Below are 25107 nucleotides of genomic sequence, written 5' to 3'. Positions count from 1 at the left end.
CTCTCTAAAATAAATAAACATTAAAAAATAATAATAATAAAGAAGATACAAGTACAAACCTGTTAATGAGGGAATGAAGAGTTGGGCTGCCATTTTGTATTTGTGAGAAGATGTCTGCCCTCTTCTAAACAGCTGGGATGGAGCCTACTAACACAGCCACCTCCTGCACTTGACTTCAGAGTGTCACTACAGCACAGGGGAGCTTGGTGACTGTATTTGCTTCAGACCAGGGGACTCCCCCCAGGTTCAGAGTTGGGAGATAAAGGCAGGGCATTTCACTGGGGTGTGGGTCTCCCACCCCTACCCCCTGGGCCTTTGTCATGAGGGGCTGATCATACTACGACCTTCTTGCCAGTCTGGGCAAGCTTCATTGGTTGCATCCCAGTAGAATCACTATTTGTCAACATCTGTTCTAGAAAATGCCATTTCATTATCACACAGCTTCCATTAATTTTAATTTCCTGTAGCAAAGCATGGGTACAAGAATTATTAGGCTCCCTGCCTCTAGAAACAATGTCCCAATTTTTCCAACAAGGAGGAAGGAAATTGTTCCTTCTCAGGGTGTTCATCTTAGAATCCATGATGAAGAGATCTTCAAACAGTGAGAAAAACAGCAGCTTCCTTGCAAGCAGAACGAGGCTCATTTTGACCTAATACTTTTATTTATGAGACTGTGAACTTCTTTTTTTTTTTTTTTTTTTTAAGGATATCATCAGGACAGTAAAAAAGTCATGGGTTTTTAGCCAGATGGATGCAGATTCAGATTCAGGTGGATTTCCCCTATTACAAAAGGGATTTTATGTCTCTGAGTGGAGTTTTTGACTGTGAAAAGCAGATGATAAGCCAGCCTTGCTGGAGTTTTTTGTTAAAATTACTATAACAGCAAGTTCTGATACGGGCTAGAGGATCAACACATGTGTGTCTCTTTTTCTCATTGCCCTTCTTCTAAATTAGATGATTCCCAGGAAATGTTGGTCTTATTGATTAACATCTCACAAGGAACTTAATTCAGTCAGCTTGATAAAGGTTTCGGTCAACCCCCATGTTAGGTAGGCTACAGGAGAGAAGAGCTAGCAAATGACTTTGTGCTGGTGTGACTGCCTGGGATCTGCATGTGGCTAGATGGGAAGTCACCTGGTGACCCCACTTCTGTCCTTGCCTCTCCACATTCTCAACACAAAAGCAGAGCAATGCCACAAAAATTTGAATCAGATCATGTCAACTACCGAACAGCCTGGAACTGTACTGACCAATGTGATGGCTACTAGCCACACAGGACTATTTGAATTGAACTTCAGTAAAGTTAAATGAGATTAAAAATTCTGCCTCTCAATTACATTAGCCATGTGTGAAGTGATCAGATAGCTACATGTGGCCAGTAGCTGCCATATGAGACAGCACGGCTACAGAACATTTCCATCTTCATAGAAACTTCTAGACTGTTCCCACCTACAATCCATCCCTGTCTGCTTACTTCTCTGACTTCATCTTTGACCATTTTTGCCCTTGTTCTCCCCAATGTAACCACTACAGTCTCCTCTTTGTTCGTGAAACACAGCTGGAAGGTCTCCACCTTGGAGTTTTTGCTTTTCTTTTTCAAAGTCTTTGTTTAAATGTTAACTTTTCAATGAGACCTACCCTGGCCACCCATTCATTTGCAACTAACACTCCCAACACACTGCAGTCCTTCCTCTGCTCTATTTTTTTCTTGCTACTGAAATTCTTCTAAATATTATCTAATTTTCCTTTCAAAATTGCTTTTATTTTTCATATTCTGAATCCTTAACCTACAATGTAAACTCTACAAGGGCAGGCATTTTTTTGTTAACCAATGTGTCCCTGACATCTGGGACAGTGCTTGGCACATAGTAGGTGCTCAATAAATAATGTCAAGTGGACGCAGGTTGCATCTAAAGGCACCTGCAAAAGCCCTCTCAATCAGGTTACATAGTTGGGACTAACCAAGACAGCCAGATGCCTCTGGGTGGGTAACTGCATGTTACCGTAATTCTTAGAAACCAGAAATTGAAACACAAACAGGATGTTGCCTTTCAAAAGGTCTTCCTACCTCAATAAAGGAAATTATCTCCGTCATGGAGTTTAAAATTTTTTTTAATGTTTATTTTTGAGAGAAAGAGAGAGCTTGAACAGGGGAGGAGCAGAGAGAGGGAGACATAGAATCAGAAGCAGGCTCCAGGCTCTGCCTGACTGGGGGCTTGAACTCACAAACCATGAGATCATGACCTGAGCCAAAGTCGGCTGCTTAAGCACCTCTGTCATGGAGTTTAAGAATAACTATTGCATTGACATCCATAAATTTCATAATTTAAATTCCTCATTCTAAATACAAACTTCGAACTTTGCCGTAACCAGTGTTTTGATTATTGCTGTTACTAATTTTTGAATAGCCATTTTGTGTGTCCTCACCCTTCCCAGTCCAGTGTCTTGTAGAGGTGCTAATGACATGCCAGGATACAGCAGAGAGGAAGGCAGTGGGAGGAAAGGAGAAACAGGAAGCAGGAGAAATCCACTAATTGGACAATCAGCCCTGAATAGTGAACGTTAATTGTGATGCTCCTTCTTCAGAGAGTGTCACAATAAATCCTTTATGAAAGCCTCCAAGTTTTTTTCCAGTTCTGAAGGGTTCTGATTCCATGAAGTGCATGGATCTATCCTGCTTGTAATTGCCTCCCTAGAGTTTGCTTGTAATTTTGCACCTAGAGCTTTGGGCTAAATCTTCTGACCACTGGGTGTTGGGGGCAAGCTGGCCACTTTACACATATGTTCCCTTCTAGAAATTTCCCCATCCTGCATTTCTGCTTTTTCCTCCTCCTTATTGCCTGCTACCAGAATGTTCTGTGAAGGCAAATTTTCACTTTATTTTTGAGTCAGGGTCAAGCTCACTTGAGACTTCAGAAACATGAAGTTTTGGGGTGCCTGGGTGGCTCAGTTGGTTAAGCGTCCAACTTTAGCTCAGGTCATGATCTCACAGCTTGTGAGTTTGAGCCCCACGTTGGGCTCTGTGCTGATAGCTCAGAGCCTGGAGCATGCTTCAGATTCTGTGTCTCCCTCTCTCTGCCCCTCTCCTACTCTCTCTCTCTCTCTCTCTCTCTCAAAAATAAATAAGCATTAAAGAGAGAGAGAGAGAGAGACATGAAGTTTTATTGATATTTCCTCTTTGGTTCTTTCTCTCTTTTACAGAGAACTCTAGTGGAGATACTTCTCTTGTCACCAAGCCATGAGGCAGTCCCTGCCATGTTAGAATCCTAATGCTCATTACCTCTGCTTAGGAAACAATTTTGGGAAAGTATCACCATAAGTCTCCAATGTCTAATTTCACCTACCTGATGGGTAAAGCAGATCCAGAATGGATTGTAATCACCTACACAGTGATACTTTAAATGGACTATTATCATTCAATGTAGTAACAGACTATAAAAGCAAGAACCCCACATATTCCAATGTTTCCAAAGGTTCCCCAAAATACCATGTTCCATGTGCCATTTCCACTGGACAGAACTTCAGATTTTAACTCTGAAATATGCATTCTGACATTATAAACACTACTGTCCTGCTGTCATTAAAAATAACACTGTCTTAACCTTCCCCAGATTTCCCCTGAGAACTTTTATCTTTGAGCAAACCCTCATAAGACTAATCCCTGTGCACTAACTATATTTAATTTTTCCTCATCTTGGACGGCTGACAGTGTACCATTCCTATTATGCAGAGACTGTGTAGCAAATAAGGGCAGTCCTCTGTGGGTCTCTCATGAATGTGTGAAATCAACAGAGTTTCATGTGTTCCTGTTAAGCTACCAAAATGATTTTTTTTTTTTAAGAGAATTTCATCCCATTCTCTGTTATATTGCGGGGACAGGACAGCCCCTGATTTTCTTTTCTTATTAAAAAGAAACGTTCTTGTTTTTAAATGTTGTTTCATGGAGAGATACAAAACTCAGAGCTCCCTTCTCTTTCACAGGCCCTTGTAACAGGGTCTAATGCACATCCATTATGAGAATTCCTTTTGTGTGGTGAGAGCAGACTCATGTATGGATCAAAAAGAAAAAATGTTCTCCTGTTACCACTTCACAATCCCGTTGGCGTCCAAGGAGGGTAAACAGGATTATGCATCATTAATATTATTTAGAATAATACCCTTCATGTACACATCGCAACTGACAAAACAGCATCTTTTACCTTCTCAGTTTTGTCCTGTACAATGAATAAGCCAGTCACCTCCTGCTCAGAGGTGAAGAAACTGAACTATTGAAAGGTCATGCAGAGTCCCCAGGGTCCAGTCGCACTGGGACACACACCATGACTCAGTTAAGCCTTGATTTAAGTGAAACACGTACTGGGGTGCCTGGGTGGCTCAGTCTGTTGAGCATATGGTTTCGGCTCAGGTCATGATCTCATGGTTTGTGAGTTCGAGCCCCGCATTGGGCTCTGTGCTGACGGTGTGGAGCCTGGAGCCTGCTTCGGACTCTGTGTCTCCCTCTCTCTCTGCCCCTCCCTCACTTATACTTGGTCTCTATCTCTCTCAAAAATAAACATTAAAAAAAATTTTTTTTTTGAATGAAACACATACTGTTCTGCCACCCTACACTCTGGGTCTTCAGAACAGTATCATTAAAAGGTCACGTGCATGAGGTCAGAGCTTTCAGAAAATTCTGGAAACCATCCTCAGAGAACTCTTTAAACCCAAATCTACCAAAACTCCACTTTTCTCACACTAGAGTGCTCAAACTAGAAAAGAAAACCTGTCCACCTTGGACCCACTGTTTGCAGAACTACTAGTTCCCCGTAAATCACCTTTGCCCTGTAGAGCAAATCCCAAAAGTCTCCAGGGACTGTACTCACTGCAAACCTAACTCCCTAATTGACATCTTCTCTAAATAAAATGTGTAGTTGTTTTGGCCTGAATCCATACACTAATTTTAAGAATGAGTCATTTACTGTAAACATTAGCAAATATGAAGGGGTCTCAATATTCAGGACCTTGACCCCTGCCTTTGGGAATCCTCCACAATGTCACTTTCTTCTTCCTCTTTCCCTTTGAGTCTGTGGTCAATATGATAACTCAACAGCTAAAGTAAGTTTACACCCACCATGAAATAGAAGCAGAAGAAAGAGTGTACGTTAATGATTTCACAGAGGCACTCACACACACACACAGTCACCCTCCCTGTTGTGGACTGGCCTATGCCAGCTGGAACGATTTAGCTTTAATGGGAAGATGTCAGTTTGTGACTGTCTCATAATGAAAAATCCAGTATCTAGCCACGGTCCTAGTAAAGTCACATCAAGAGCACAGACTTGGCCCACGAGGGGACTTGAACCAGCTCACCAGATGTCTAATTAATGCCCACTGTCAGCTGCTCAAATGTCACTGATGGAGCCTCTCTCTTTGCAGCCACTGTTTTAATGATAAAGATTATGCGTTGATGTCACTGTGCTCCTGGGTCAATGTGGTGGTTGGTAGAATGACTGCCATAGACCGAGTAGCCAAGCATGTGGTAGTTTCCAAAGAGGAAATCGTGCTCTATGACCACCTCATCCTCTGCACCGGACAGCAGTACCAGGTGAGGCCGCACACGAAGATCTTAGTGATTGATGGTTAATGCGTTTACTGGGGCACACGTTCTAGGGGTTAAGAGCATGCCTTCCTACCAGGACAGCTGCCACTCTATTCATAAAAGTGCCCACAAGGCCTGCACACATGACCAGAATTGTGTCCGAAACCCCTCCTGGAAATCCATTCCAAGAAAAACATTCTGCTCAAGGGTAAAAATCACAGCAAGTAGGAGAAATGTCATTCTTTAAGCTGTTGTCCAAAAGTCTAACACTTACTGCTCACCAGAGCAGAATCCAGACACAACCCGGCATGCATTTGTGGTAAATTAATTTATGCCTCAAGAGGCTAACATTTGGCGGTGGTGACGGGCTCATGCAAAAGTATTTGAAACATGCGCACCTTCTGTCAACCCTTATTTTATTTTGTCTCTCAGTTATAAAACTAGGAAATGTGACTGATTGACTACCCAGTGACCGTGCTTTCCATTTGGATTAAATTCTCAAACCACATTTGAGGAAAGCATTGCTGGATACAACTGAAGCTGTTCAATGTCTTAGGGAAGCAAATTTTAATATTCATTCTTTGCAACAAGCATTAGCATTTGATGTAGTTCACAAAAATAGGACATTTCTTTAATGAAAAGCAATTTACTTTGTAACTCAAAGATGGTGTCTTTTTTTTTAATGTTTTTTAAAATTATTTTTGAGGGAGCACAAGCAGGGGAGGGGCAGAGAGGGGGACAGAGGATCTGAAGTGGGCTCTGCATTGACATCAGCGAGTCTGGCGCAGGGCTCGAACCCACAAACCACGAGATCATGACCTGAGCCAAAGTCAGATGCTTAACCAACTGAGCCACACAAGTGCCCTCACAGATGGGATCTTTTAATTACATTTTCTCCCAGGAACCTGGATAAGCCTTCCCACGGTGGGTTTGTTTCTGACAAGTATGGAGTAATCCACCCCCACCCCAGGCACTGCCATGTTTTATCTGGTACTGTCTTAGGACATTTTGTGAATGATTGTGGATTTGACAAGGGGAACTATGTGTAGGTTTTCTTTATAGAGCCCAGCCAGGAGGAGGCAGCACGTGGTGGGGGACAGACAGCTGAGCAACTCCCAGCATCACTCAATGTTCCAAGCCTTGGCCACACATTGATGTCACCTGGGACACTTGAAATATACCCATGCCTAGACCCCACCCCCAGAAGCTGTGCTTTAATTATTCTGGGGTGGAGCCCAGCGATCAGCATTTTTTAAAGCTCTAGATGGTTCTAAGCTAAGGCTGAGAACCAGGACTTGAAGTTTCTTGACCTAGAATCTCTAATCTGTACCTTAGAGTAGCACTTCTTAAACCATAATGTGCACACACAGCCCCTGTGCATCTCATTAAAATGCAGTTTCTGATCAGGGGATGGGGGCTGCTGATATGCTGCAGTTTTAACAAGCTTCAGGGTGAGGCTGGTGCTGCTAGTGAGCAGGCCACACTGAATATGGATCATCCTCTGAGTAATTGCTTTTATTCTTTTCATCCTGCTCCTCCTCCTCCTATGACCACCACTACTACTGCTGCTACTAAAGACATCCAGTTCTCACAGTGTAGAAAAGGATTTTTTTTTTTCTGGCTAAAGGATAAACACAAACTGGAGGAATACTTTATTTTGATACTTAAGTATTCCTCTTTTTAAACATTAAATCAGAAGAAAACATCATGCACCCCTCAACTTGCCTGCCCCCCTCACCTGCCCCACCGAGTTCCAGCTGCTGCCTGGGACCGTGGACTTTGGAAAATGTGAGTGGAAGACCCGGCCAGCTGTCCAGAGACTCAGGCTTCTGCCCATGTGTGTCCAGCTGCCCCTACAGCTTTAGTCTGTGGCACGTTAAGCTCTTGCCCTTTTTACAATGGGAAAAATGAAATGAAGAAGTGATAAAGGGAGTTCCGATTTAATTTTTCCAGAAGGACATAAAAATTAAAGGTACATAGAGTGATACAAAAAAAGGCTGCTGAATTCACTGTGGAGGGCTTCTAGTTCTTTTTTATTTTCCTGTTTCCTTCTCTTTAACTCTCTTGTTGTTTTGTCCCAATTTTGTGATTTAGAAATAAATTGAAATGATGAAAATAAAGCTTAACTCCAAAGCAAGAAGATAACTGTTATAAAATATCATTACAAACTTGAACCTCTAAATAGAACTTTAAGTGGCATGTGTCATTCTAAAATATTATGCAATATTTTTGATATCCAAATACTTATCATTTAATTTTTCATCATAAAATCCATGCACAGGGTAAAAGATTAAATTGTGCCTTGGGACTGCGTGTGAGGCAGGCTGGTCTCTCCTTCCAAGTCCTCTCTCTCTAGGGATAACCACTTTGAGGCATTTCTGTTGTTAGTTCCTCGGTGATTACCCCCAGAACTCCAAATAATGTGTTTATAGAAGTTTTATCTTTGATCTGTCAACCCCTGACATTATCTATGACCTTTCCATTTTGGAAGACGAATCATATTCAGTACCCTCTAACTAACTCCCTTCCCCACCCTATCTATAGATTGGGTTCTTTTGATTGGCACATGCTGGTGCCCATTGACAAGTTCTGGGATAGCTTACACCTGAGGTCCTGGGCAACTCTCCATGGCGCATGGATAGCCATGGAGAGACCACCTCCCCATGCCTGGTTTTGGGTCTTCTCAACAAGAGAAAGAGTAAAAATGTGTCCACTTGCAGGGACTCTTAAAGGGGTGATTCTCACTAGAAGCCAGCAGGTGGGGCAAGAACATCCCACCAGGTGAGAGAGTAAGTTGGGGATGTTAGTTATATTGAGCTTGATGTGGTCAGCAACATGATGTGGTCTTCACAGAGGCTAATTACATCCTTGATGGGGTAAATAAGAGCCTGGCATCTAGTACGGTGCAGCTGCAGGTGAGAGCCTGCTATAAACAGCTGAAAAGAGCTACAGACACCACTTTGCCTCTTCGGACGTAAGACCTCCCCAGTGTCATAGATGAGCAGTTATCATGAAGAGACCTCACTGTGCTTGGGGATGATTAAAGGGGAAAATAACATGCCAAGAGATGGGGTCTGCATTTCCTCCCCTTGAACCTGGGCAGACTTGTGACTGTCTTGACAGATACAATACAAGGGAAGTGATGTGGTGTGACTTCTGGGGCTGGGTCAGGGGCCAGGCAGTGTCTCCTTGTTTGTGAGAACAGTGGCTCCTGGAGCCCCGAAAGGCCAAATAAGTCCAGATACTCACCCTGTGATTGGACATGCCACACCTGGGTTCTCCAGTTGGCAGTTTCGGATGAACCCAGCCTTCCAGCCATCCCTGACAAAGCACCAGACATATGAGTGAAGCCATCTTGGATGCTCCACCAGCTAAATATCACCAAGTGACTTCTGTTGCTAACACATGGAATAAAGGAATTTCCCAGCCAAACCCTACCCAAATTTCTGGCCCATGAAATCATGAAAAGTAATAAAATGGTGGTTGTTTGAACCACTTAGTTTTGGTGTGAGTTTGTTGCTTAGCAAAAGGCACCTGAAACAAAAGGATAACATAGGGTAAGGGAAAGGGAACAACATCTGGAAAAATCAGAGAAAGAACATACTCTTGACAATATTCCAGGAGTCACACACACACACGCACACACATGCATGCATGCACACACACACTGCAGAAAACTATTCATCATCTTCAGTACAGTTTGATCAGCCAGACTCTGAAATGGGAGCTGAAGCCATCAGAAGAGCAAAAGCTGAGCTGAGTAGGCTACAGAATTAGATGAAAAGGAAGATGGGTAAGAAAGGATTGAAATCCAATCCCTGTCAAGAGAGAGAACTGCTACTGAACAATGTTTGATGCTGAAAACAAAGCGCAAAGCTCCCCTGGAGGGCAGAGGGCAAAGGGCAAAGGGTAAAGGATACATTTGGCTCAAGACATGAGAAGGTGTGATCAACACGGAGGCAACATATAGATCACTGGTTTTTCCAAAGAAGAGGCTGTGATGAATGGAATAGATACAACAGAGACATGCTAGCAGAGAATTTTCCTTACCTAAATACCATATTGTCCAGTTGAGCCCATTCCAGGCAAAATCAAAGAAAAATTTACTCACCTAGTTATATTCTGATGCAATTTTAGTTCTTCAACAATGATAGGGGAAAAATATGAACACATTTCAAGAGAAAAACAACAGATCACCACCACCACCACCACCACCACCACCACCACCCCTCAAGAACAAAAATAAGACAAGCACCCAAAATTCCCCTTCTAGGATAAAATGGCATAAAAACATGAAACTAGCCACATAGTATTTTGAAGAAAATATGGCAGTTCAGTAAGTATATGTGCACCCACGTCTCTCCTATTTGAAGACAGCAAAAAGCTGTTGTTTTGTCTGTGAGGCCTCAGAAGAATGATCTTCCGTGTTCTTTAGTGTGTATTCTGAATAACTAAGGCAGAAAGGAAAATTTAGAACTTTATGATAGTCTAAAAAGGTAATTGGCAAGCACCAAACAATTCAAAAGCTTATAAGTCTGAGAATAAATGCAAAGTAGGTAACACTGAAACTTCATCTAAATCTAATCAAGAACCAAGTTGTTCGAAAATAGGGAGAGGTGGCCAGGGAGAAATAGGAATTCTCTTAAATGGGGAAAACCAAAGGTAATATTTTGGTCTTGACTCTTACATATAGAAGGAATAATGTAATGAATGCTTTTGAACAGCACGAGTAAATCCGCCTTCCAAACCCGGGAGAAGATAAGACCGGAGAAAACATCATTTGTGTAACCACAGGGAAGGAAACAAAGGAAATAGCCACAGTGCTTTAAACAAGGATAAACCAGAATGGCATTGAGAAAAACAACAGTCGCAACAGTGAATGCCATGGTTTTAAACTGCGCTGTTACAAGAGCAAGGCTCTGTGTTTGCACCAAATTCAAAATACAAGAGAACTACCAAAACAAAATGACATCCAAAGTTTCAAAATGAAATGTTAGAAGCGCACCAGCAAAAGGTGCCACACAAATTCAACAGCTGTCAGAAGCAGCAGCAATATTAGTATCCAACAAAGCGGAATTAATTGGAGAAAGAAAAGCATTAATGTTGACAAAGGGCACAATTCGTGACAACAATACAGAGGTGATGAGCTTGTTACGTGCGGAACATGATCGTGTGAAAGAATACATCACAAAAACAGAGGTGCCCCTGGAGTGTTTGCTTCTTGCAGTCACGTTTAAGACAGGAAAAAACAAGCTGAACCACATCCAGAGACTTGAAGTCACCCCAGATGTTGAGCCACAGAGGTGAAGATTCAGGATTGTTGTCCTCAAATACTCGAAGGGTATGTACATGCAGAAAACAGATCAGACTTGAATGTCATGGCCTCAGGAAGCTGATTGAAGACAGACCACCAGAAGTGATGGGAATACAGTGCTTATTCACCCTACCAAACAACTTCCTAAGAGTCAGGGTCTCCTCCAAGGGGGAATGTCCGGCCCAGGAGACATGAGCATGCCCTGGCGGGGCCCTCATAAGGCGGTAGGAACACCTGACGGAGGTCGAGGGACTGCTGTGTGTGTTAACTGCTGTAGTCCTTGCAGGAAATCTCCAAGGTCCATGCTGCTTTCTTCCCCATTTTATGGATGAGGGAGCCAAGGTGCAGTGAAACTGAGGTGATTTGTCTAGGGTCAGGCGACGACAAAGTGACACGCCAGGATTTAGACCCAGGCTCCAGACTGAGTTCTTCACCATTGCCCTTGTCTCTCTTCTCTCTCCCTCTTTCTCTGTCTCTTTCCTCCCCTTTCCCCTCCCTGCCCTCCCTCTCTCACTGATATGATCCAGAAATTGCACTTGGTGGCTTTTAAAAATCCTTACAACACAGAAATTCTAGAACTTAATGTTTAGAGTTAGAGTCAAATTGAGTTTCTTTCTCTCATTAAAACTATCTGGAGAAAAGCTAATCGGGTCTGGTAAGTGGCTCCACAATACCGTCAGGAGGGGCTCCCACCAGTCAGCGATGCTGGGCTGTTCAATCTGACAGAAGGATCGAAAAGTTGTCCGTACTCTCCAGTCACTAGTGGCAGTTTAGTTAATGGCAGAACATTCCAGTGGGGATGGTGAAATACACCCATGCTCTCCTATTAAACTTGACTCTCTCCCTTACTTTGATGATGTAATAGGATTTTTTTTCCCATAGATCTTTTTTCATTTATTAAGCTCTGCTGAAGTCTGTGTGGACAAATTAATTGACCTTGGGATTTAAAATCCTAGGTTTGGTTTTGCCTACTTTGTGAAAATGCCATTGCGTGAATATGAAAAATACATTATCCCCTTAATTTTCCTTTAATTTTTCTGATCTTGTGCAAAAATGATCCCACACACGTAAGTGCACACAAGAATAATACAGGTTATCAGAATGCCGTTACATTTTAGAATCACAGTAGGTAAGCTGATTTTCATTTTGGAACTTGTTCTTTTCCCCTCTCCCTTCCTTGTTTTTTTCATCTAAGAACTTACTATTTGGGGATAGTAACTCATTGAAAGCTTTATAAATTGAATAGTTCTCAATTTGTTCTTTAGCCCTACTACTTTCTGCAAAGGACTTTCCCCAATTCATTAAAGCATGGGGTACTAAAATGGGTGTACTGTTACCTAAATTTTATTTTCTTTTATACGACAGTGCTCATTGGAGTTCTGGTGAGGTTTCTAACCTACAGAGCATGGCATTCAATATTATGCACTGTAAATCATTTACCAGATGATTGGACTGTGGACTGCTTCATACTACCTGTGAATATAAAAATGCCAAAATTTGCTGTGATTTGCTAAGCAAGCTATATTGCTAAGAAGAAAAGTTTACCTCCACAATTGTAGTTGCAGTAATGACCACTACTTCCTGAATTGTTCTTTTTTACTAAATATAATTTTACTGCAGGTTCTTTATAGAGAAAGTAAATCCAGCTTTAAAAATTGATTGTTTTTTGGGACACCTGAGTGGCTTAGTTGGTTAAACGTCTGACTTCAACTCAGGTCATGATCTCGCGGCTCATGAGTTCGAGCCCCCCATTGGCCTTGCTGATGTCAGCCTGTCAGCACAGAGCCCTCTTCAGATCTTCTGTCTCCCTCTCTCTGCCTCTCCCCTACTTGCACTCTCCCCCAAAAATAAATACTAAAACAAATTGTTTGTTTATTAAGTTAATTTAATTCAGTTTGAAAATCAATTAAATGCATCACAGTAAGGTACAAGGCTTATTTACCATTTATATTGAGGAAGGATAGAACCAAAAAGTTTCCTAAATGTTACCTGAGGTTTAGTGAAACCCCATTTATTCAAATACTAGCCAGTATTTACCCCTACCCCATATAAAAGGCATTTTCTGCACTTGTCAAGGGTGGGAGAACTTTCTCTGCACCCACATTAGCATCTACTGCAGGTGAACTTTTTGCCCATCATTGCTGTATAACGATCCCTGACTCACAGCCCATGGGCCTTATATCACGAATATGCAAGGCAGCTGGTACAGGTCTTCTATCAGAGACCTTCCATTGCCTTTGAATCTTGCTACTGATTCCGGTCTCATTATCTTCCACTTAATCTCACCTGGTTGCCAAATAAAAATCAGAGGGGTGAAATGCTGGCCCACTGGGCAAACTCATGCCACTGTGCTATTGTACTTGGCTTTCACAAGGGCATTTGTTTGATTCTAATTTGAAACAAAATATTGAAGAAATCAAGAGTCCACAGGTAAAAGAAAAGTGTCTGGCATTTCTTGAGAAATCAGATCTGGCCACACTGAACCCATGCTCTACTCTGGCACCAACTGGATAGAATTGAGTTGTGGCCAAACTCTGGCCAGGGCATGGGCCTTCAAGTCTGCCACAGTATCCTTGACACTGAAGACAAGTGTCGTCTTTTATTATGTTCTCACTGTCGCTTTCCTTATACTAGAGGAAAGTGTCTGCTTCCACTCATGTCTGTGTCAAAAGTGAGAGAACAGAAGTTATACTGGGAGGGTTCTGTGTTCGGACAGAGACAGAGAGAAGGAGAGGGAGAGAGGGAGGGAGGGAGAGAGAGAAATAGAGAAAGGGAGGGAGGGAGAGAGGTGAAAGGAGAGGGAGAGAAAGAGTATTTCTCTGACAAAGTGAAGAATAATTCTATAGTTTTCATAAGTGTATAGTAGTCCACTTCCCTCATTTTCTTTTCTGCCTAGCACCTCTATGCACTTGGATTTCAACCCCTGATATAATTGCTTCTGTGCAAATTGCTTTTGCCGAAAATGGCTATGTCAGATCCCATTCCCTGTGCTGTGTTCTTCCTTGGCCATGCCACGCCTACATGAAGAGATGGATCCTGGGTTCCTCTGCCTGATCCTGGCCAGGCTTTTATGATGACCCCCATGAATAGAACATGGTGGAAAAGACACTGCCCAATTTCCCAGACTAGGATGGAAAAGAACATGGAGCTTTTTATACTGGTTCTCTCAGGACACATGTCCTTGGAACCCGGATGCCTTGTTGTGAGGAAGCCCAAGACACATGGAGAGGCTGCATGTAATGTTTTGGCCAACACCCCAGCCAAGATCCCAGTCACAGCCAGCATCAATTGCTGGACATATAATGACAACTTGCTGTCATTTTTGAATACCTGGCATGTTTTCGTGGGGGGAGAGGGGAGGAGTGAGATGGTTTATCACCAGATGAATCAGCCCCCAGCCATGAAGTCACCTGCAGCCTACAAGTCTTCCCAGCTGAGGCCTCCAACATTATAGAACAGAGACAAACTGTCGCCCACCTTGCCCTTGCTTGAATTACTGATCTACAGAATGTATGGAATAATTTGTTATGTGGCATCAGAGAACCAGAGCAACCCTTTCTGAGAATTGTCTCTAAGGGGTCATTCCACCTGTTTTGTTTTATTTTTATTTTTTAAATTCAAACCTGATTGTATTGCAGGACTGAAAAAGGCACACTTCTACTGGACATTTCTATGTGTATTTAATTTAATTAATTAATTTATTGCTGTGTCAGTGCTTCCCTTACTACCAGTGAAATAAGCATTTCTCTGTAACATACCTCTCAGGTCCCATGCCCTACAGGGGCTGATATTAGTCAACACCTGACAAACAGAGAGATTCCGAGCAGCAGGAAGCAGCGATACACTGATCAAGTTCCTGGCAATCATTTCACTCTTAACGATGAAGAAGATTGCTGTAAGGCCCTGCGTTGGATAAGGAACAACCCCATAGTCACAGAAGGTAAGGATGTTGGTAACTGTGCATTTTTTCAGAATTGCTTTTTATTTTTATAATGAGTCTCATCCTTCATCTAGTTCCAGTGTATAATTAGTGCCTAATTAATTCCAACCAAATCATTCATCTGTCATGCTTTGTTTTCCAGATTAATTTACAACTTGTTGTCATTTTTGGATACCCAGCATGTTTGCTGGGGGAAAGAAAAAGGCTTGAGATAGTTTAATTATCTATAATTATTTTATTACACAAAATGAATATCCGAAGAGCAAAGCATGGCTAAAATCATTAACTAATTAAAGAATAATTTAATAAGCAAACATGTTTAGCAATTATATGGAAAATATGTCTCCTTTTGTGAAGCCGAAAAGACCTAGGAAGAAAAAGAAAGGTCTGTGTTGGAAGGGCTCTTTTCTTCCCTTCCCAATCCATTGTTCTCTTTCTTGGTGTCGTCTGCACAGTCCTTCCCACAAACACACATATTCAAGTTGCGTGCCACTTTCTGAATCAAAATGAGAGAGTAAAACATTTGAACAAATGCGTCTGCCACTCAAAAGTGTTTTCTCCAACATCTCCCTCTCTATTGCTTGGATTAAATTGAAATTGTTTGACTAGTAAGACAACCAGAACAGGGCCTGCTTACCTACTCGTCCTTAATGGAGACCTGGCAGTCAAGTTTGGGAAAGGACGAAGGGTGGCCCCTCAGTTTTTACCTAAAACAGTGACTCGGTTGGGTTATACAACCACCCGTGGCACCCTGGGATGCTAATCCAGATATTCTGTGCAGCCCAGGGATATCAAAAAACACAAAGTGCCTATACTATGGGGGTCAAGATGTAAAGTTAAATATAATAATTTATTTAGTGTACTTATTTAAATACAATTTATAATATTATTATAGTTAATATATTAAAATTAAAGAGTTTCTTATGATTTTTGGTGGAAGATTTAGGCATTAATTAACTTTTTGTTAAGTTACTACATTTACTCCATTAAAAATAAAAAAATAGGTATCAAGTGACATTCAAAACATTGCTGGATTCAATTTGCTAATTTTCTTTAGGTTATTTGATCTAAATTCATAAGTGAGATTGGCCTGCAGTTTCTCATATAAGCTTTACTTGTCCATTTTTGGGAATTAAGGGTATGCTAGTCTCACCAAGTGTTTTTTGGAAGCTTTCTGTATTTTTCTGGGGTCTGAAATATGTCATGTAACCTAAAAGTTGGGCTAAGGTAACCCACAAAACCAAGTGGGTGTGGCACCTTTGGGCAAAGGTGGAATATATAGATATACACTAGGGACCTAGATTTAAAACATGTCAAACTATTTTCATATTTGCCTCATAACTTGGTATTATTTTAGATTTTGCATCAGTATGTGTTTAAACCTGTTTTAACATTTTAGTCATTTTTTTAATCACTACCCTGTGACCTACATAGACTTAAGGAATTCTTAATTTGGACATAAGCAAACTTTTGCTATAAATGTTCAGATAGCAAATATATTTGACTTTGCAGGCCATAATGGTCTCTTTCCCATCCACTCAGTTCTGCCATTGCAGCAAGAAAGACAGAACACAAATAAATGGGCAAGGCTGTGTTACAATAAAACTTTATTTACAAAAATAGGTGATGAGCCATAGTTTGCAGAACCTGCTTTTGTGCATATAATTTGTGACAGGTCATTACCATTTTGTCAAGTCTGACCTCAAATTGTAACTTACACTCCCTGAAAGCACAAGAGTCCATGGCTCAATACAAAATACCCAGTGTGTTTTATTTTAGGACTTTGCCCGATCGTGTTATAAAAGCAGTGTTTTAACTTCAAACAGCTGCCTATTTTGGATGTTAGAAGTAAGAAGCATTTTGACCAAAGAAAGGGCCTTTGAAAGTGACAATGCAAGTTCTTGAGGTTGAATGTTTGTAGCAGAGAATTTAGAAATCCCAAAAACAACATACACTATGCCCTCCTTCAGATGGAATTTTTTTTTCTGTGCTCTTGGTTGCCAGATGGGGGAAGAGCATCTGTGCTATTCTGATGACTTGACTGGTTGTCAGAGATGGTGTTACTCTGCTGCCCACTTAAAGGGAAATGAATGCTTTTGCAAGATTTAAGAATGTCTCCCATCAGCCACTGCATACAACCCCTCTGAGTGCCTGCTTTTGTCCATTGAACTGCCAAGATAAGAAGTATGTAGAAATTCACTTATTGTCTTAAACGTAGGTTATTTTCCCAGGTCTCGTGCTAATGACACTCCTAGGGCATGTCTCTAGTAGATGCTCATAACACTCAGATACTAGGCCCAGGCTCCAGAGATATCTGAGAAACCCAGCCCAGCCAGATTAATTCAACTCTGTGTGGTGCTCCTTTTCCAATGACTTTTCGTGAAAGAAAAGTTAGAATGAAAAATGCTAACCTCCTGCCTGAAGGAAGCTTTCTCTTTGTAGTTTTCCACAATTAGAGTCCTATTCAGACTTGAATTTGATTAGTCCCATTCCAGATAATATCTTCCTCACATGGGTTGCTGTGAGAATTAAATGAGATAAATAAGATAATATTACATGTCCAACTCAGGATAGTGTCTCATACACAGTGAGAATTCGGTAATACAGGCTTCTATTAGCATTGCTGTTACTACTGCTACATGTGATGGGGTTATTGCTATGCACAGAAGGTTCCCAAGGCTGTAATCTCAGCCCCTGGTGATAGCACAGTCTAGGACACCATCTGCACAAAAAATCAGAGATGGCTGGGTAGCTCAGTAGGTTAAGTGTTCGATTCTTGGTTTTGGCTCTGGTCATGATCTCCTGGTTCATGAGTTCAAGCCGTGCATCCGGCTTTAACCTGATGGTGCAGAGCCTGCTTGGGATTCTCCCTCTCCCCCTCTCTCTGCCCCTCCTTTGCTCTTGCTCTCTCTCTGTCTCTTAAAAAAAAAAGTAAATAAACTAAAAAAAAATTTTTTTTAAATGGGGATCCACGTACACCGGGGGCTGGTCCATTTATAGACAGGCACTATGTCCTTAATGAGAGCCCTGAAAACTGAAGTTTGGAAAAGGAGGATTGGGCTCAGCCTTAAAGAAGAGCAGGAGAAGTAAACAGACAGGTTGGGGGTGCTTGAATTGCACTGGGCAGACCCTTGAAGGGCAGCAGTGGGAAATGAAAGTGGATTGGCAGGTGGAGGACCTCAGGGCCCAGCCATGTCTGGGTTTAACTGGTGACTTTTTAGGGGTTGGGGAACTAGTGAAAAGGGATAACCAGTGCACCAAACAGCACTTCAGGAAGGTGAACCTCCCATCTAGTAGAGAGAAAGCAATCCAGAAAGACCGGGTTGGAGAAGACTGCATAACCCGTTGGAGGGGGGTGGCCGTGGCAGGTGAGGGCTGGTGCAGCCACTTCTGGCTTATACCAAAGACAGTTATGGGATGATGATATTTGAAGCTAGAAACTAGAAGCCTGGCACTTCATGAAAAATGAGCAGGGCTGCGTTTGTGTACCTACTGCTATCACTCCACCTGCCAGCCCTTTTTCCTCTTCATGTCACCATAATGACACCAGGAAGAATGTGGACATCTTTCATGATAGTTAGCTTTTTTCATGATAGTCAGTGCTAATTTCTCCCTTTCTCAATAGCTCAGGATGGGGTTAGCAGGAAAGAGCTGAGGACAGGGCTCTTCCTACAAAAAGTCTGAGAAAAAAAAATCTCCTGTGTCTCTGTGGCTATGATTGGGTCACATGTCCATCCGGCAATCACACATGGAATCCTGGGACATGCCAGGCCTAACTTAGCTGAAGTACAGGCACTTGAGAGAAGGGCTTGTTTGTTGAGGATGGTGGGGAAATTGTTCTAGAAGGACAGGTGGATGCTGGGTATGAGAAGCAATGGATGGCCACTGGGAGGAAGTCAGTTCCGGAATTTCTGCCCATTAAAACCATACAGATACAGCCTAAAGCATCACCACTGTCCCCCCCACACCCGCCCCCATTCTCTGTTTTATCCTGCCTGCTTCGGCTGCCAAAGGAGAAATGATTGTTCTGTGATGGAATTAGCCCAGAATGAAGGACATTGTTTTCTGGGCTCTAGAGTTGGATAGGTTTATAGATGTAAATTATCCTAAATGATCAGAACTGCTCCAGTATCGTGGAGAATAGCTGACATCACCAGCTCAAACGCTGCTTTCAAAGGCAAACAAAACCTGGAGGGTTCTGCCCCGGGGGGGGGGGTGGGGGGGTGGGGGGGGGGTTCAGATAGAACCGGGCAACCTAATACATTATAACGGTTTATGGCATTAATTGAAACTAATTGAAATTCATCTGCTATTACCTCTGTACTTTCCATGAAAATGAAAAGTAAGATGAAAGTAAAGTAAAAAAAAATAAATAAATAAAATGGCCTTAATGGCCCGAAATGGATCAATTATTTTCATCTTTAGCTAAATGCAGTTTACTGCCTTATTAAAAGCATGTTTGTTAGGAAAAGTATAACATTAAAATTCCAGTGCATGAATCACCAAGCAAAGCCTTTGGTATGTTATATCTAATATAGTCTTCCCTTTTAATTTGGCAGAACAAAATGAGACAGGTCAGGCTTGGGTCATGGAAATCTTAGGCTTTGACGTATAAAAAATAAAAAGAACAGTCTCTGATCTATTCATGGATGTGATATGGTTTTTAAGTGAATGTTTATTTCATAGTTTACTAATATTCTGTGATATCTATTTTAAATTCTTTAATTTATCTAGTTATTTGCTAAAGTTCATTACACAGATTAAATGCCAATTAGAGTATTTTTTAAGGAATTTATTACATATCCATCTGCAAATATAGTGTAGTGGTGTGAGTCCAAAACCAGACTCAGGAGGTCTGAGTTCTGCTGAAACATCTACCTGCTGTGTGATGTGGAGCTGGGTCCTTTAGCCCCTTTGTCCTCTGTTTTCTGGAGAACATACAATCTCTTGGGGCTGTTCTGAGGATGAATGAGGTCATACATAATCACACTATGTCTCTTTTGAAGTGGAAAAAGGAAATATAATTCTTCATTAAAATACAATGGAATATGTAAATATACATAGACATAATTAAAATACATAAATTATAAAATTTAGCATATAGTTTTTGTTTTCTCTGGCCTTAACCATAATAACTAGGAAGAAAAATTCAAATTAATATCTGTGTGCATAAATCTTGAATTGATTTCTAATACAGACTGTATGCATACATTGAGATGTGATTTTAAGGCCAAACCAGGAAATCCCTTCCTTGTCTTCATTTCAGAAGATGGTTTTCTGGAGAATCTTCATCTTTAGAATATTGAGCATGACTATGAAATGCATACCTTCTAGGTGATTAAAATTAAAGCACTCAGTTCAAAAGAATAAAATACTATTTTAGCATCTATTGAAAAAAATTATTTAAAAAGGCTGTTCCCTTACTCTTAGGGCAAATCTGTGTCTAAGAAAATTAAGACCATATTTTGTTTTTTGAGCTTAACAGGGAGATCAACTTAAGTATTTAATTTCTCTAAAGCCATGTTCCTTTTAAATATTAGTAAAATGTCTAGCTTCTAGAGGAGATAAATAATAGTTTCAGAATGATGAAAACTGGCATCTTTTCCCCTCTGATTAAGATAAATCGAAGAATCTCCTAAATCTGGGTGCATTATGAGAGTTGAAATGCTAAACTGTCATTGCCTTACTTTGGTGATCACAAAGTTGTTAGTGCATTCATTTATATCATCAAAGAGCATGTATCAAAAAGCAAAAAGATCACCTTTCCATATCTGCCGACATTTTAAATGACAAGTCTTAGTGCTTTTTTGATCTGAGGTGGAGAATTGACAGCTTATAGAGGGTGATTTGAGACCTCACTTTCCCTCTTTCTCCCCAGCCTGGCTGTCGACACCAAAATCCCTCTCTCCTCTTGGCAGCCCCCTTGCATGGTTCACCTGGAAGGTTACTGCAGGTTAGCTGTGAGGAAATGAGTGTTCCTCTTGCCAACCTTAATTTCAGGTGCTTTCACACGGTCCTCTTTCTAACGGTGCCCTCCTTGTGTTCTGCTTCCTGTTTCAGATCTGTAATCTTAGTAATGCATAATTTATGCCCTAAAAGGAGCAACAAAGGTTGGCCTTCCATGAAAACTGCTATGGTTATATTCTATTATCCTGTATTGAAAATTCACCCAGACTGCTCTAATCATCCATTACCATTTGCCATTTCAGAGGAGGGCAGCCCACCATGGTACCTCTGTCACCTATCAGATCAAATGCAAAAACGGGCCGTTTCTTATCTTTAGATTAACTGAGCTGTAGAGTGGCCGAATTTTTTAGCATAAAACTGATATCCAGGGGAAATCCTCAGATTTCCCACTCTATTTGCATCATATGTACATTGAAATGTCAAAAGAATGTATATGCTATCCCAATTATGTGAAGGCCCTGCGATGTGTTATGTCCTTATAAATATTTGCAAAGACTCCATGAGTTACAAAGTACCTAAGTGGTGGAAATACATTGATTAAAATAAATCTTTGACTAGGGGATCCTGGGTGGCTCAGTGGGTTAAGGGTCTGGCTCCTGTTTTCGGCTCAGGTCATGATCTCACAGTTCATGAGTTCAAGCCCTGTGTCAGGCTCTGTGCTGATGGTGCAGAGCCTGCTTGGGATACTCTCTCCCTCTCTCTGTGCCCCTCCCCTGCTCTCTCTCTCTCTCTCCCTCTCTCTCAAAAAAAATAAACTTAACTGCTTTAAAAGAAAAGGTAAATCTTTGGCTGATTGAAGTTGTCTGACATTAAAAGTGTGTCATACATGAAGGGCACCTGGGTGGCTCAGTTGGTTAAGCGTCCGACTTCGGCCCAAGTAATGATCCCGTGCTTTGTGGGTTCAAGTCCCACGTTAGGCTCTGTGCTGACAGCTCGGAGCCTGGAGTCTGCTTCAGATTCTGTGTCTCCCTCTCTCTCTGGCCCTCCCCTGCTTGCACTGTCTCTCTGACTCCCAAAAATAAATAAACATTAAAAAAAAAAAAGCATGTTGTACATGAGTATATATCATGGGTCCCACATAACCTGGGGCTGCCTTACTCCCTCTGTTTAGTGGTCAGGGTGATCTGTTCCAATGGAACCCCATCTACCCCATCTTATATATTTTGGCTGGGATAAAGCTGTCAGACCCAATGCTTTCCTTAGGGAAAGTCCTTTTCAGTACTACTATTCATGGCTTAGTTCATCCATCCTCTCCCCTCACCTGGCAGCCAGTTTGTTTCACCTATTTTCCGTCTCTTAAGTGTCACTTATCCAGTGATTGAAGAAAATCTGTATCTCCAAGGCTCTCTCTGTTCTTTGTCTCTCTGCCCCCTCTTTTTTCTCTCTCCATTTCCTTTTCCCCCATCTTCCCTCTGTGATTCAGCTAAAAATTGACCCAACTATCACAACATGATAGTTATACAAGGGTTAACTTTCTTATAAAACAGTCCTGTTTCCTTGGGTTGAAGTGCCTACCAATATGGCAGAAGTATTATTTTATACTATTGTGTTGTAGACACACACAATTTTGGTTACGTTTAGGATTATGTGGGGAAACCTACATAACCAGATCTAACATTGTGAAGGGAAACATGTTTCTATCGTATAGATCTCAGATATACAATTTATCCTGTGGTTGGATAAAGAAGTGCCAACTTTATAGGGAATACCAAGTAGAAATATGTAGTAGGAAATCTGGCCACAGGAAGGTTGTTCTGCAAAAAAATATTTTAGAAGGCTCAAAAGTAAGACCCAATTGACATATGATCAACAGTATGATAACCTCAAACATTCATCCATATGTTCAGTCAGGAAACATTTTGTCACACCCGTTGTTGGCAAGATACTGTGCAAGGCACCAGGGGTAACATGGTGGGCTATACTTTATGCTGTTGTTACTCATGATTATGAATGTAATTATAGATTGTGTCTATAAGTGCCTGGCTTTGTGCCTGGTATACAGGAATCATGCAATAAACATGAATGGACTCTAAAAATTCTTTACAAAGTGAGAAATGACGTAGAAAGAACTCACAACTGTGCAAATACCATGGAAATATCATAGTGCAGACATTTAAAAGGCAAGAGATGGAACTGGCAAAGCTGCCCTTGTCACATCAGGTCTTTTTGTATTTGTGGAGGGATGTGAGCTGACCTGTAGCATGTTCTTATTTCTGTAGTAAAAAATTACAGTAAAACCTTGGATTGCGAGTAACGTGTTCTGCGAATGTTCCGCAAGACGAGCAAACATTTCTAATAAATTTTAACTTGATAAATGAGCGATGTCTTGCGATAAGAGTGGCACATGATGCTGAATGTCACATGATCACAACCGAGCTGATGGTTCTTCTCTCTCTCTCTGGGATTATGCATGATCATCTCCCATGCTCTGATGCTCAGTCTCAGGCTACCATGTTTGGCAGAAATCAGTGATTTTTCAGAACCCTGGAAGGTGCCTACAACTGGCACTAGTGTATTTTTTTGTCACTTCAAAGCACCTATGGACATTCCTTTGCTTTTCCATATAAGAGTAAGCTTAGGAATGCTTTGCTTCATTCGAGGTCAGGCTGCCTGCAGATATAGACCCTTTCCTCTGCTGCCTTATTGCCACTTACATTAAATACAGTATATGACAAGAGTTTATTAATACTTTACTGTAGTCAACACCCATGCAAGTATATACAATGGCCCCCATGCAGAAAAAGATTCCATTGAGCCAATAGATAGCAGTGATTCTGTTAGTGATAGTGAAAGTTGTCCTATACAACAACCCTCCTCTCTCTGGTCTCCCTCACACCAGCCACGAAGGTTTTCAAAGGTAAGTGCAAGTTAATTTGTTTATTTTCTCTATAGTTTGTATTTTGTTTGTTATTTTGTATGACATTACAGAATTGTAATCATTTTTATATGAATATTTTTGGGTCGTGGAACGAATCATCTGAGTTTTCATTATTTATTTAAAAAATTTTTTTTAACATTTATTTATTTTTGAGAGACAGAGAGAGACAGCGTGAGCAGGGGAGGGGTAGAGAAAGAGGGAGACACAGAATCTGAAGCAGGTTCCAGGCTCTGAGCTCTCAGCACAGAGCCCGATGCGGGGCTTGAACTCACAAACTGTGAGACCATGACCTGAGCCAAAGCCAGATGCCCAACCAACTAAGCCACCCAGGCACCCCTCATTGTTTCTTACAGGGAAATTCGCTTTGATATACAAGTGCTTTGGATTACAAGTATGTTTCTGGAACAAATTATGCTTGCAAACCAAGGTTTTACTGTATATCACAATGAGATTCTACTCTATTTTGTGAGTAATGAAAGAGATATATGTAAATAATCTTAAAAAACATGTTTAGGTGAAAATTTTAGATGGCATCATATAAGCATTTATTTACGATGCCCAATATAGCTGATGGTTTTGGACTGTTGTTCAGCAAATATCCACACTGTTCCCTCTCCTACCCTGGGCAGAGTGTTTCCCACTCCTTTGACCACATGCATTGCTTTGGTCAACAGAACGTTAGTGGATGTAATGCAAGGAGAGGCTTGAAAAGTGAGCAGTTGCTCTTGCCCTCCCATGCTCCTACACTTCTCCATAAATAGAACATGCCTCAGGTATCTCCGTCCAACCAGGGTGCAAGACACGTGTGCAGGCACAATCCCAACCACAATGTGGAGCCGGATCCGCTGATACCAGCCCGCCCGCAGATGTGTGAGCTGACCTACAACAGTAGGCTGATTGTTGTTTGACACTAAGTTTTGGGGTGATTTGTTATGTTGCATTATTGCAACTATTATGATAACCAAAGTCTCATATTGGGGGGGGTGGATTTTGTTCCAAATTGAACTGTAGGCAAATCTATTTTGCAATTAGAATATCTGTCAGTAAACATCTAATTTAAATACTAGAGATTTTATAAAATATATTACCTTTTGAAATGAAAAGCCTCATCCTCTTCAGCTGCCTATAGTCTGTGGGCAACCCTTGCTAGATAGTACCCAGCAGCATCGCATTGCCCTGGCTTCCCCGAAAGCCCATCTCACAGTATAGTTTCTACAAGCTAATATGAAAGAGACTGGAAAAATATTCAGCCCTGAATTCTGGGGGGGGAGGAGGGGCATAAACACTTAAATTTGTTTCCCTGAAAATGAATGTTGTGTTGACATGCATATTTTAAAAGGGTGGAAGACCTCAAACCTGTGACAGTTTTAGGTTCAAGTTTTGGCTTTCCTGCCAGGCTGAGTCTTTGTTGTGCCAGACAGCTAGGATTC

General features: G+C 41.4%; 1 protein-coding gene across 3 annotated transcripts in view; it reads left to right on the top strand.

The window, feature by feature from the left end:
• Positions 1-25107, top strand: part of CFAP61 (cilia and flagella associated protein 61) — a 282753-nt gene that overhangs the window by 185030 nt on the left and 72616 nt on the right. For all 3 annotated transcript variants that reach the window (XM_060611053.3, XM_060611051.3, XM_060611061.3), the window contains 2 exons: positions 5416-5584; positions 14658-14832. In XM_060611053.3, coding sequence (XP_060467036.3) covers positions 5416-5584; positions 14658-14832 — 344 coding nt within the window. The remainder of the gene's footprint in view (positions 1-5415; positions 5585-14657; positions 14833-25107) is intronic.

Source organism: Panthera onca, chromosome A3, assembly GCF_046562875.1.
Source record: "Panthera onca isolate mPanOnc1 chromosome A3, mPanOnc1 haplotype 2, whole genome shotgun sequence".
Lineage (NCBI taxonomy): Eukaryota > Metazoa > Chordata > Mammalia > Carnivora > Felidae > Panthera > Panthera onca.
The sequence above is the reverse complement of the archived record's forward strand: the minus strand, read 5'-3'. Positions and strand labels throughout refer to the sequence as shown.